Source organism: Dreissena polymorpha, chromosome 1 (assembly GCF_020536995.1).
Source record: "Dreissena polymorpha isolate Duluth1 chromosome 1, UMN_Dpol_1.0, whole genome shotgun sequence".
Classification (NCBI taxonomy): Eukaryota; Metazoa; Mollusca; class Bivalvia; order Myida; family Dreissenidae; genus Dreissena; species Dreissena polymorpha.
In genome coordinates, this window is record NC_068355.1 from 132,124,615 (window position 1) to 132,139,103 (window position 14,489).

Sequence of the window (14,489 nt, forward strand, 5' to 3'; positions counted from 1 at the left end):
TAAACATTATGGAAACTTTGAAAACAATGTGCAACAAGGTAACAAATTACGTCTTTGCACTGATTAAATATCTACGTTTATGGTCTGTATAATGCACACTTGTCCATAATGAGAATTTTATGCAAAAATGCCACTTATATGTTCCCGATATTTCAATATGCATTGTTCATGCAACAACAACTTCTTAAGATTCGTTTGTGGGGAAGGTAATCTTAGGCTATAAGCAGCGTCTGAAATGATTCAAACTTTCATACAGGTTTTGAGAAGTTTATTGAACAATAGATCAAGAAAGCCAAACTGCAAAAGTGGACAAAGTAAACGTACAGTGTTTACAAAGTAAATAGTGGTGGTAATGCAAAGTAATAATATTGCAACAATATATACATTGACTATTAAATATTGGACTAAAGTAATAATAACTGTCGATAATTTATCTATTCTTAAATATGTGTAATTACGTCTAGTTGTAATAACGCTTGTTACCAACATTAATTTATCAAATATACTTATTGTACACATATAAAGTCTTAATATGAATACTGTAATTGTAGTAATAATAATTAATTATACTTTATTTTTAATCAAAGAAACAAATTCATGTAATGAGACACATGCTTATGATAGCACTATACTAAGCAGTATATACATGTTTATAATTATATAACAATACTTTAATATAGCTCACGCATGTAACAATAGCAATATCATTAGCCAATGCTTGCTACCTAAACGAATCAAAATTATAGGCAGCCCAAAGGCTGATATTCGAACATGGTGTCCGTACATAATCAAATATGATAAGCATTTAATAAACCATAAATTTGTGAAGTTAATTGAAAAATAGATCAAGAAAGCCAAAAAGCCAAAGTGGTTAAAGTATGCGTTCAGTGTTTACAACGTAAATAGTGGTGGTAATACAAAGTAACAATACATTTTTATTGCAACAATATATACATTGACTTTTAAATATTGGACTAAAACTGTCGATAGTTTATCTATGCTCAAATATGTGTAATTACGTCTAGTTGTCATAACGCTAGTTAATAACGTAAATTTATCAAATATATGTATTATACACATATAAGGTCTTAATATGAATACTGTAATTGTAGTTATAATAATTATTATTATGATAATTATACTTTATTATTTATCAAAGAAACATAATTCATGTAATGAGACACATGCTTATGATAGCACTATACAAAGCAGTATATACATGTTTATAATTATATAACAATACAATAATATAGCTCACGCATGTAACAATAGCAATATCATTAGCCCATGCTGGCTACCTAAACGAAACAAAATTATAGGCAGCCCAAAGGCTGATATTCGAACATGGTGTCCGTACATCAACGCATATCATACGCATTAAACAAACCATAAATATTTTGGAAAATACATTGAAGCCATATTTTCGTAGAATACATTTATAAACAGGCACGATACATTCAAGTAACCTTTATTAAAGAGTTAATATTGACACTTAATAAAATATATTCAAATACACTTTTGACAGTACATTTAAAACGACCGGTTAACAAATACAATGATCAAAACGAACATATGTATTACTATCCTTCACTGCAAAATGCGGAGATCCGAGCTATGCGAAACATTACCGCGCAATAACATAAAATCATATTTTATCAAATCTATATTCCGATGTTCCTTTAAAAAAGACTGACGAAATGTTGTAGCACAGTAGACTGTATCTTTATACTGAACAGTATAATCAACCAAGTTTTTAACTTGGTTAACAGTATTATTTCATTATTGATAATGCTAAATGTGATGATAGAAAAAACAACCTGCTATGGTAAAAGTTACAAAAACAAATAAGCTTTAAAACAGTTTTCGCAATCAAAGCAATCTATTCATCTGTGGAATCAGACGTCAGGTTAAACAATCAAACATCCGAATACAACAATGCATACTCTTATGTAAAACAAGGCGACCCTTACTCAAGCATCTTGTTTATGAAGTTCGTTTAAATATAGGCTTAAAATAATATCATGTAAAAAATAGTCTCATAAAAACAACATATGCATTACCTCTCAATGACTCAGAAAAAAACATAACATACAGCAAAATAAATTTTGTTTATCAAATCAAATCAATGCTCGAGCAGTTGGGTTTAACGTATCTTAAAACTGAACAAAAAACCCTATCATTAAAATCTGAACAAACAAACACTTACAATCTAATCAAACAACGATAATTTGATAATTACAAACATAACTGGAACAGTGAAAACAATGACACATCTAGACTAAATATACATTTTGCTGCATACAGAACAATATCTGGATATCATTACAACGAAACAATTTAAAATATAGCTAACTGAATTCCGCCTTTCTACACACAGATTAGAAATAGAAAGTGGTCATACCAAAATATTTCTCGGAACAATAGAACATGCAAATTTTGTACTCTAAATGTCGTACAAAGTGAATACCATTTCTCATTAATTTGTTCAATATACTAAGATATTAGAAACACATTTAAAATCATACAATCAACGATGGCCGACATGAAAATAAATTAATTCATTTAAGTATACTCTCTCGTCTCTGACTTTTATAAGAAATAATAACATAAATATTAATGTGATACTTTTAATGTAGAACAGTCAGTATCAATCTTAAAGAAACATATGTAATGAATCAGTAAATCATGTGTTTTCTTCTACCATTTCCTAATTTCTTTAATTATTATAATCCATAAGATTATACTTACATTTTTCATTTTGCTAAAAAGCAAGAGCTAATAAATGTTGTTGCTGGTGTTTTTGTTGTTTTATGTATGTGCGTTGTTATTCCTGTATGTTTGTACGTTTTATTGTCCCTGAAGTCTTGTGGATCACACCTTTAATATGTTATGTTTCCTCATAAAATTGTTCATGAAAATAAGTATATGGTTTCAAGATAATCTGTTTACCAAATGTCCAAAGTTGTCGTTATTAGGTTGACGTTTACGTGTAAGTATACTGCGGACGAGTATTCCGGAGTACATGCATTAACAATAAAGTTGCGCGTTTTCACTCCAGATGGGAATTTAGTTAATATCTTCGTTAATAAGAATACTAAAAATGTTGTTTATGATACCTTGCGACATGTTTAATGCCGAAATATGATTGCAGTTGATGAAAGATTATTTAACGCAAAGCAATAATGAAAAAGTTACTGACACTCGTCCTTTTGAAGATATTTGACAATGAGAACATGCAAAAGCAGAAACAGGAGCTGGAATATAAGGCTTTTAAATCAACTAATGCATATTGTGTAGTAAAGGTGTCTTCCTGAATTAACATCTTGCCCCCTGTCAATCAAATTCTTATCACAATATTGATTAATCAGCGAGCGATAAATCTGGGAGCCGGTTGCTATCGGTTTTTTGCAATTTTCAAAGAAAAACTGACTTTCAAGGTTCGCATTATTTTTCACATAAATGGAAAATAACAAAGTAAATGGGAGTTATGTAACTCAGTCAGTATAACGAATTATTAGTTGGAGGCGTTGCACGTTTACCATTCCCAAAGCCGATACGTGATAAAGCATGTGTGTTTTAATCAATTGTAACAATGCTGATGTTGAGCAATATATGGTGTTTTATGTAAAAAAAATCCAATACACTAAAAATCCTGAGAAGACAAGAGAAGAGAAAATAAGCCACACCTTGGAAATCAAAAGGCAATTTCTGTCAAGCTTCGCACTGACTTCCTGCCATTGGCTTGTGCTTAGGGGTGTACCAGCTTTGATTTTGGTCCTCGAAACAAAGGCAACAAGGCGTGGTATAGTTTTCCCATCAGGTCGATCTTTGATATAAAGGTTGAAGACGGTCATCAACACGTTAAACGTGCTTATAACAAGATTACCCATTAGGAGGTAACATATGAGTGGTATTGGATTGGAATTTCTAGGCATATTGTCATTAACAGTTGTCATGAAAAATACAAATGCCAGTAGAATTGTCATAGCAAATGTGACACGTTCGGGTATTGCGGGGAGCTTAAATGACAGCACGTTCAGATAGCTCAAAAAGTAAATTGGAATAAAAACGTTCACAATTACAAACAATGGTCGTCGTATCAGATCAAGATTTAGTCGATAGTAGGAATACAAATTTTTGACAAGGAACGTTGCTGATTTCGTTCCGACCAACCTCCACTCAGCATTGTCATTTGCAAATGATTCCCATAATTGCTGGAGTTCCACTTCTTTATATTGAGTTGCATCTGTATTTAATACAATATCATGTTTTGTAATTAACCATGGGTGAAAATTCAATTCACATATCTGCGAATCGAATGGGTACTTCGTTATCTTAATATTACACGACGACGGAATGACATCAAAAGGAGCAAAAGTAGCATTACCATCGGATGTGTATGCGACTTTAAGCCAGGTTTGTTTATGTCCAAGTGAGATAGACTTTTCGACAGGCTCCGTCAAAACTAGATCGGGTTTCCATGTCTCGGATGATGAAACATATATGGTGTCAACTCCGCCGTAATCTAAAGGATTCCATCTCATGCGATGATCATTCCACGCCATAATTAATACTCCTGATATTGAAAGTTTACCCATGAACTCGTCCACGTCCAATATTTCGAGCAGTTCAAACGAGACTCTTACTTCTGTAGGATAGGAGTGGTTAACAGTCGGGCGTATGTTCTTGTTTTGACCGTTCAGCAAAGTTTTGTAAAGTTCATCAACTAGGGACTGGTTCCGTCCTTGTACATGTCTGGGCAATAGCCCGACTATTGCCAGGAAGACAAGATATTTCATTATTACTTATTTTCTGAAACTAAAACGTCATAATAATTATATATTAACACCGTTAAACATCACACAAAACTAATGTTGAAATATTTAGACGAATACATTACTATTTCTTCAATAATACAAACGCAAGTTGATAAATTGAAGAGACAGTTTATAAGCAGGTGGATATCTGAAGTGAAGACGTACAATTAAATACTGTAAAAAAAGTCTACTTATATACCCTGCCAGTAAGGAGAAACAATCATTTGTTGGTGTTGCTGTTGTTGTTTTTTGTAGCTGTTGTTAATAAATACAGTTTATTAATAACACATCGCCTGAACTCAATGAATAATCTATCTTCCTGCGGTGCCTTTATTAAGATTAATGTTTCTTTATCAAAGAAATACAGCTTTAAAAACCTTTACTTACTATGTTTTGCGAAACACTAACTATAAAAAAAGTAAATATTAAACTTGCTTTCTTTTGTGTTGCCTGCTTCCGTTATTTATTTTTTGGCGTCGGGGATTTTTTTTCTTTAGGAAGATATTGGAAATCATTAAGAAAACAACGTGTTTAAGTGTTTTCATAAAGCGTACGGTGTCATTCTATGTTTATATTTAATTTGAAACTGTACAAACATGGCACGCATAGGTTTTTTTTCCAAATAAATGTTAATCAATAAATTAATATAAATAATAAATATAAGTAGTGGCATTGTTATACTATATTGAGTATATATCAAAAGTCGCCGTGGCGTAAAGGATACGGTGTCCGCCTTGCGACCGGCACTCACGGGTTCGATAAACATATTGGGAGCGTTCTATACATCCCCCATAGACACCAAGTACTGGTTGTAGTCCCAGGAAACGGAATCGAGAGCGTTTCATATAAGCTTTATGCTTTCGATACAATCGAGGTTAAATAAATAGGTTTAATCTAAATACCAGATATTTAATAAGCAATAGCAAATATTGATTCATATAATGTATTTATTGATTTTTATTTGTTTGGAAAAAAACTATGCGTGTCACGCTAGTCCAGTTTTTCTTCAGATATCCTCCTACTTATAAACGTGTCATTCAATACATCAACTAGCTGATTCGTAACACAACATCTTTAAGAAAAAATAAATAAAATATAACGCAAACGCCACAAGACCGAAGTTAAATGAAATATGTAATTATGCAAACAAGAATATTTGCTCTGCAAAAGAACTTGTCCAAATATTTTTTTATAAAGCTCTTGACATGTTTGTTTTTTTATCTTTAAAACAACAACAGTATTTAACTGGTCTGAAACGTAGGAAAAATTGAAGAATTGTATCAAGTTCAATAATACAAAATAGAGAATTGGAAGCTTCACAGTATTTTATCATGATACTTATCCAGTAACTAAAATCATAAAACGTTTTTACTCTTACCACTTCATACCGTCCGAGTTCTCCCGGTATATCTTGTTCACGCGAATGTTTTCAAGATTCTGACTTAATAACGAAAACCTCAACATGATAAACTTCCTGCTCCCATTTTCGAGAATTCGAGAACACATTCGCGTTACGTACTTAGTGTTTGCGACACAGACATTGTTTTACCAAATACATATTATGAAAGTTAGTATCTGGCCCGTAAAATATTAATACAAAAATATATATGACACAACAGAAGTTTATCAGGGCCTCCAGTTGATGAGGTGTTTGTGCCCAGTCTATTTTTGTTTATTAAACTAGATCATATGGAATCTTGGTAAAATAGACAATTTGATTATAAGAAACAGTCAAGAAAATCATATATATCACACTGATTTAAACTCGAAAGCGTAATGAAAACGATAATCTCTACCGAAAACAAATATTGCACCATCGATGAGTGGGTTATGTACTCGGATATCAAAGCTGGAGACCTGTGTAATCGATCCAAGGTGTAATATATTGACTGGCAAAACTGGCATGTTCCTGTTAAGGCCTTGTAATCGGTTTGCACTACATAACGTAATTATTATAATCATGATTATTATGATAATAATAATAATAATAATAATAATAATTATTATTATTATTATTATAATAATTATTATTATTATTATTATTATTATTATTATTATTATTATCATAATTATTATTATCACTATTATTATTATTATTATTATTATTATGATTATTTGTATTATTTTATTTTTAATTTTTCATTATAAGTAAGAGATTTAAACATTTTTGAATACACGTGATACTAACGAAATTTAAGTCCTATTGATAAAATACAGCGAAGTTTCTGCTGAAGTGAATGTTTATGGAACATTTGAATGAATGAAAATCGAGATGCTCTTGTTTTAATTAACGTTATCAAAACACCATTACTATTAACGATACTGAACGACTTTTTCATCAGGAAGCTAAGGTAAAAGTTATTTCTTTTTTTCATGTTTTGTTTGTTACTATTCATTATACTGTTACGATCGCTTCATTTTTGTTGTTGTTATATTTATCGCATTCGTTACACACGCAAAATAACATTCAAATAATTTAAAATAATATGAGACATAATTTGCAGATATATATATATATATATAAAACTATTGTAGTTTGACCCCCCTCTCTTGCCGTCCACTATCACAAGGTAAATATTTGTCGTCACAGTTAAACGATATTACAGCCCTTTACAAACTAGACAGTCTTCTGCAAGAAACAATAAAATTATTTATACGTTTAAACTATTTAAAGTGTCGTTCCCCATTAATAAATATGTTTAAAAAGTATATTATCTCAAAATCAAACACGACGAGATTCACTTTGTTAAAAACAGATACATGTTACTCACCCCAGGTAACCCGAAACCTTGTGAGAAGTGTAAAACCGTTGGAGCAGTGTTCAGTATTTTACCATAAACATACATAGGGTAAGTAAAGTCCAATTCGAAACAACTGTGTATTTCGATTGATAACAAAGGTATTGGCCTACATGTAGAAAACATTCTGACAAATTTTCTTAAAAATGAGCGAATTGTGGCTCCCTGAAGTAGAAGATCGGGCTAAATGGGCCATGTTCAGGCATTTAGGGGAGAAAAACTGCTTTAATTTGCAAGCCACTACAATAATTAAAGGATTTATACAAACGTACACATGTCTGCCATAACCTCTCAGCAGGGTTTCCCCAGAAAACTATTTCTTGTGGAGAAATTTGCGTGTTTTATGACCATGTTGGGAAAACATGTATACCATATGGAAAAGACCAGGAAACCTTGTATGAGCAGTGACTTAATAATTCTTTTTGTTGACAAAATACCTAATTTCCAGCCATTTTGTTGCAATTTCTTTGCTTTGTAGCGGCATATAGTAAGTGTATGTGGGAACATATGCATACAAATGCACTTTAATATTTTTGTATATATTTGTATATCTACTTTTGTATGTTATTTTGTCTCTATAATTTATTGTTTGTCAATATACACAAGACTTCACATATATTATGTATCTTTGTATGGACGTGCATACCAATATTCGCTTTGAAGTTATCATAATTAGATATTTTATCATACCACCGCATTGATATCTGCCTGATATAACGTTGCCTGATATATTTTTTTATATCATGGTCAACAGGAAGTTCTTATATCAGTCAATGTTTGGAGTTACGTGGGATTTTCAATAAAGTCAACAATTTCTATCAACATGAATCAGGTTAAACAAAACAAACAATTTGATACCAAGAACGTACATATTTTATTCTAGTTTAAAGTCATAAATCACAAAAACGTTTATTTTTTAAAAAATCGCAACAGCCCGCACTGCATAAGTTAAATGACTCAAACAATGGGGCAATAAATCTTAAATATCGATATAGTCATTGCACCCGCATATGTTGCACAGAAAGGCAAGACAAAAAGTTATGCTATTCCTTAACTATTTAAACAAACGATTTTACACGCTTATGTCGATATTGACACCATCATCAAAATGTCGATTTCAATACACATCTCCAAAATGGCGTCTCCAAACTATTCGGTGAAGTGTGTTCTTAGATTAAATTTGTCGCTGCAGTCCATTCCTGATCTCCAATTCAAGACGTTTATAATTAAAGCGGTTGTACTCTTCCCATTCGTAGTGCAAACGACTTTTTTCTCTATACGATGTTTAAAATAAGCTATTATTCGTGTTGTCTTTTCGAACGCCGTTTCTACATGGTATGTCAACGTGTAAAAGCCGGATTAGCAAAATCAGCGGTAATCCGTACATATTCAATTTAAAGAAATGGATTGTTTTGCCGATTTTAAGAAAAATGTGGTATGATAAACAGAAAAACAGGTTACTGTCCCGTCGTTTTGTAATATGTCAGGCTCGGCACGAATAAAATAACGGCTCGGCAAGCCTCGCCGTTATATTATTCTAAGCCTCGCCTGATATATTTCAAAACGAGGGGACAGTAACCTGTTATTCTCTATATAATTTCTAGTTTGCATTGATCAATCTTGATGATAAACTTTCTATAGGAAGCTTGGAGACCTAGCTTGGGATTGTACATGTGTCGTCTCGGTTAAGGTCACTATTACTAAAATAAGGAGTTTCAAAATATCCGCTCAATAACTTGAGTTGAGATCGTTCTGTTGTTTTAAGTTATTAGACATTTCACTGTACAATACGAGCCGTTAGGCGAGTATTATATGACTTAAAACTGTGTGCGAGTCCAAATATATCCAGATTTGTACAGTTTGAATGTCTAATAAGCTTTTTATTGTATATCCCTTTCTTAAGCTCTGTGTTTGATTTTAATTTTGATTTTAAAATGCTTTAATTGTATCAATGCGATTTTTAAGACAAGCGCCCGTGTAAATCTATGATTGTTCAATCGGATTTTTTTCCAGGTAACGGCTTTTATTGTTATAAAACAATTGCTTAAATTAGGGCACTTGTACTCAACTGTCCAATATGGAAAAAATACAGGCCTTTTTGGATCCAATACCGGACGGTCACGTCGTACATATGAAGAATGCCAATTGGATGAATGTATTAGATATAGAATAATTATAGGTCATTAGACGTTTCACTGTACAATACGGAAATATATTTGGACGAGCACACAGTTTGATATGGCGCACCAAAGGGGTCGAAACTTTAACTTCTGCTCGAGCAGAAAAAAATGCTGCTTGAGCAGCATTTAAATGCTGCTCGAGGAGCATATTGCTGCTCGAGCAGCAATTTACTGGTCGAGCAGCATTGAGCAGCAAAATTCCTGCTCGAGCAGCAATACGCTGCTCGAGCAGCATTCATTTTTAGAATCAGCCATTGAACCCGTCAGCCAATCAAATTTGAGCTTACAAACGGACGACATTAGCTATCTCTACGGAAACGAAATAAACCGGTGTAGCGTCAATATTGTCAGATCGTGAGATCTGACGATTTTCACAGTACCCCCGTGATATTGCTCCGATCAGTCGCCGTGAAAAATGTCAGATTGATGAAAAATAATATTTAACGCATTGTTGTTTCAATTCAACTTAATTTCGCGTTTTAACAGCTTGCAGTTATTTTCGGACATCTTTTTTTCGGACGTTGAACCTAAACACATTGTTCACAACAAAGATATCAAAACAGTAGTTCTAACACCATGCAAACATTCGAATTTTAAAACGATTTTCGTTTTAAATGTTATATATATCGATGATGTACATGCATTACGTTGTAAAGAAATATGGTAATGCCTAATTTACCGTCATGAGTGTTGCAGTTTTTAATACAAAGATATAACATTGATTTAAGAAAATATTTTCAGATTATATATATATATATTATTTCAGCTTAAAAAAGTTAAAAACTGATTATGAACCAAATTCAGTTCCAGAAATGTATAATCCCAATCGGTGTTTTTATCATTATTTTAGCTAATTCACATGTACACTCAATTCAGGAAAACTATTGTATTATATTTCACACATTCGTAGTTACCACTATCATCATTTATTTAATATGTCAATAAGCTCGATTGGTAATTGTCGGTTCGTCTCGGGTAATGCTTTAAAGTACCCCGTGTACTCTTAAGTATACTTTAATGTACCCCGGTTACGCTAAATATACTTAAACGTACCGTTGGTCTGTCTGTCAGTGCAGTCACTCACAAACTTTTCAGTGCTTTATCTCAGAAACTCAATATAAGTTTTCAACATGAAACTTTATGGGTGTATAAATATAGCTGGGGAGAGGTGCCATGCACAAGAACCATAACCCGTCGCTTTCTGAAATAAGAGTTATTGCGCTTTGTTGTTTTTGTATGATGTTACTAGGGCTATATCTCAGATACTTTACAAGATTTTAACATGAAACTTCATGGGTGTATAATTATCAATGCACGAAAACCATAACCGTATACTTTCTTACATAACGGTTATTGCCCTTTCTTGTTATTGTTATTTTATATTGTAACTTTTCAGGGCTATATCTCATTTATAGAACCATGCATAAGAACCACAACCCTTCACTTTCTTAAATAAGAGTTATTGCCCTTTGTTGTTTTTGTATGATGTAACTTTTCAGGGCTTTATCTCAGAAACTATAATTACAAGATTTCAACATGAAATTTCATGGGTGTATAATTGTCAATGAGAATAAGTGCCATGCACAAGAAACATAACTCTAGTACATATGTACATGTCTGATGTTACTTTACAGGACTATATCACAGATACTATACACGATTTAAAGATGAAATTTTATGGATGTTAAGATATCAATGAGGAGAGGTGTCATGCACAAAATCTATAACCCTACACTTTCTTAAATAAGAGTTATTGCCAATTGTTTTTTTATGTTGTTACTTTTAAATAAGTGAGATAAGGGTACAACCCTTCAAATAAACTTTTCTGTTAGTTCTGCACCCATCAATAATCAAAATTTATTTGGCGGGGGATATCAATTTAACAAATTTGCTTATTATTAGTCTAAACGTTGAAATAGACTTAATATTTTAAGTAGCAATGAAAATATAAGACACAACAGAGTCATCAGTCATCAGTATTATGTTAGCATATCTTTAGTCGGTTACTGAACTAGGGCAAATAAAGTTGAAGTTTATTAGGTGGTCTAAAAGTCCTCACCGCCTAGCAGATAAGTCTACAAAGTATTTTAAAACCGGTTCATGAACATGAAATGATAAGTCATTTACGCCATCGGGATTATTTATTTTAAGTCAATATGTTTTTGGAATCTTAAGGCACTCATTGAAAAATACACCAATACATAAATAAATATCTAGGTCAATTGTGATTCTGTCAAGCAATGATTATCATATCAATAATTATCTCCAGAGTTATTCTTTTTTCTTGCACTTCTCATAATCTAACCATCTGCATTATTTTTGCCAAACAAATGGTTTTGCAATCTGAGCACCACAATCATCAATATTTTTATGTGGATATAAAGATGTTATAAAAATTTAGTATTATAAAACCTTTAGTTTTATTGTGCTGTACTTGTTTAGGAGATGTGTAATACCAACTGGCTACTTCTGTTTTCAGAACTAAAAGGCACAGAAGGATTTTATTAATATTTTGTTGAGTTCTCAGATTAATCGAGCCCAAAGCACTTCCTGCTACAAAAACATATTTACGAGCAACAACACATATTGATAATATGGATGAGAAGATTTTGAAAGATTTCACAAAATAGGCCTTATATAAGCATATGTTCAATTTTGTAACCTCAGAGCAGGGTCAAATTTGACCCCAGGCGCATAATTTGAACAAATTTGAAAGAGGTTCACCCAAGGAACATTATTGAGAAATTTCATCAGAATTGGACCAGTAGTTTAGGAGAAGAAGATGTTTATAGGAAAAGTTAATGCACGGACGGACGCACGCAGGCACGGACGGACACGCGCATGACGGACAAAGGACAATGACATAAGCCCCGCTGGCCTTTGGCCAGTGGAGCTAAAAATCAATTAAGGAACGGAGGGAGCACCCCTCCCTAACCCAACCATAAAGGCCCCTGGGCATCTGAAATATGATCACAAGCACTAATAATCATATAATAATGATAAAACCCGGTCACCACTGTCGATAAATTGGAAATTGTTATGATTGTGAGATATAATGTAAACATTTGCATACAGATCAATCTTTTTTCTTCAAGCCCAACACAAAATAACAATGCAAAATTAAAGTTTTAAGGGTTTTCAATATGTACAAATAGGGTATTTATCTGGACATTGGAAACGTTGAAATACATGAAAATATCATCAAACAACTAAAATGTATTTCATTGTTAAAATATGTTTTTCCTGATTTTTCTCCAAACTTTACACAAATATGTGTGATTTCAAAAATATATAAACTAGAAATGGCGCGGCAGAGGCCGACGTGTATCCCCACGCCGCATGTTTGACCTAGGGGTGCCCCAGGGTTGGTAATGGGGCTATGCATAGTTGAGATTGAACGTATTGTCATAAGAAAAGTTCGGTATCAATTAGATGACATGGGACATTTTCAAAATGGATGAAAATCTGAAGAAAAATAGCATAACTTTTATATGTATTTCATTTGAGGTATTTTTGTGGCCCTTAGTATGTTTATAACCGATGGGATATCAGAGACATAAGGAATCTCCATAATTATGCAGTGTGTCATAGATCTGTATTTCCCATAAAAAACACACATATATTTCACAAATTGTAGATACATTTGACCTGGTTTTCAATATATTTCACATAGTTGTATATATTTGACTTTGGTTTCATAATTTATCTTTTCTGTAGATCTAAAGATCTATTTGACATTGCTCTCTATATGCTGGAGATCTATATGCTGGGCATTGTTCTCTATACAAATGGATAGCATACCTTGTTCTCTAAATATCAAATGATGTTCTCTACATATTTAACATTGTTCTCTATGGCATTGACCTTGATCTTTAAATATAAGACATTATGCCTCTTCTATATGTTGGAATTTGATATCTATATATAAGACATTGCTCTCTATACTTGAAGTTGATCTAATATCGTGTTCTCTATATATTGGACGCTTTTTTATAAATATTGAACATGGTTCTGTATACAAAATACATGTTTATATTTTTATAATATTTGACCTCGTTTTCTATAATATGTGTCTTGTTCTGATAAAACTGGGCTAAATTCATGTGCTTAAAGTGTCGTCCCAGATTAGCCTGTGCAGTCCGCACCGGCTTATCAGGGACGACACTTTTGGCTTAAACTTGATTTTCGGTAAGAAAGGACTTCCTTCAAACTAAAAATACCATAAAAGCGAAAAGTCTCGTCCCTGATTAGCCTGTGCAGTCTGCACAGGCTAATCAGGGACGAGACTTTCCGCACATGAATTAAGCCCAGTTTTCTCAGAACAAGACACATATAATTCACTGTTCTATATTTAGACCTTGCTCTCTATATATTAAACATTATATTCTCTATATATTGGACCTTGTTCTTTATATATTAGACCTTGTTCTTTTTATACTTTATACATTAAACACGATGTCCTCTTACTTGACCTTCCTCTGTAATACAATATATCCTCTATATATTTTGGTAATGTGTCATTAAAAATGAATGAAATAATAATAAGTGCTGTACCGTTGTTTATCGAAGGTTTTAACATGGTTTTTAGTTGAGATGTGTAGGAATTGTACCACAAGGATGACAGTCTGCATGGTTTAATTATAAGTGTCTGAAAGACTTTGTCATCCATCATATTTGACATTTGACCATGTTCA

General features: G+C 32.5%; 1 protein-coding gene across 1 annotated transcript; it reads right to left on the minus strand.

The window, feature by feature from the left end:
• Positions 1-229: 229 nt before the first annotated feature.
• LOC127850396 (neuronal acetylcholine receptor subunit alpha-6-like) lies at positions 230-6,332 on the minus strand. Its single transcript, XM_052383418.1, has 2 exons — positions 6,196-6,332; positions 230-4,818 (listed from the first exon to the last, which is right to left on the minus strand). The coding sequence occupies exon 2, from the start codon at positions 4,797-4,799 to the stop codon at positions 3,621-3,623; it is 1,179 nt and encodes a 392-aa protein (XP_052239378.1). The 5' UTR covers positions 4,800-4,818; positions 6,196-6,332; the 3' UTR covers positions 230-3,620.
• Between the last annotated feature and the right edge of the window lie 8,157 nt (positions 6,333-14,489).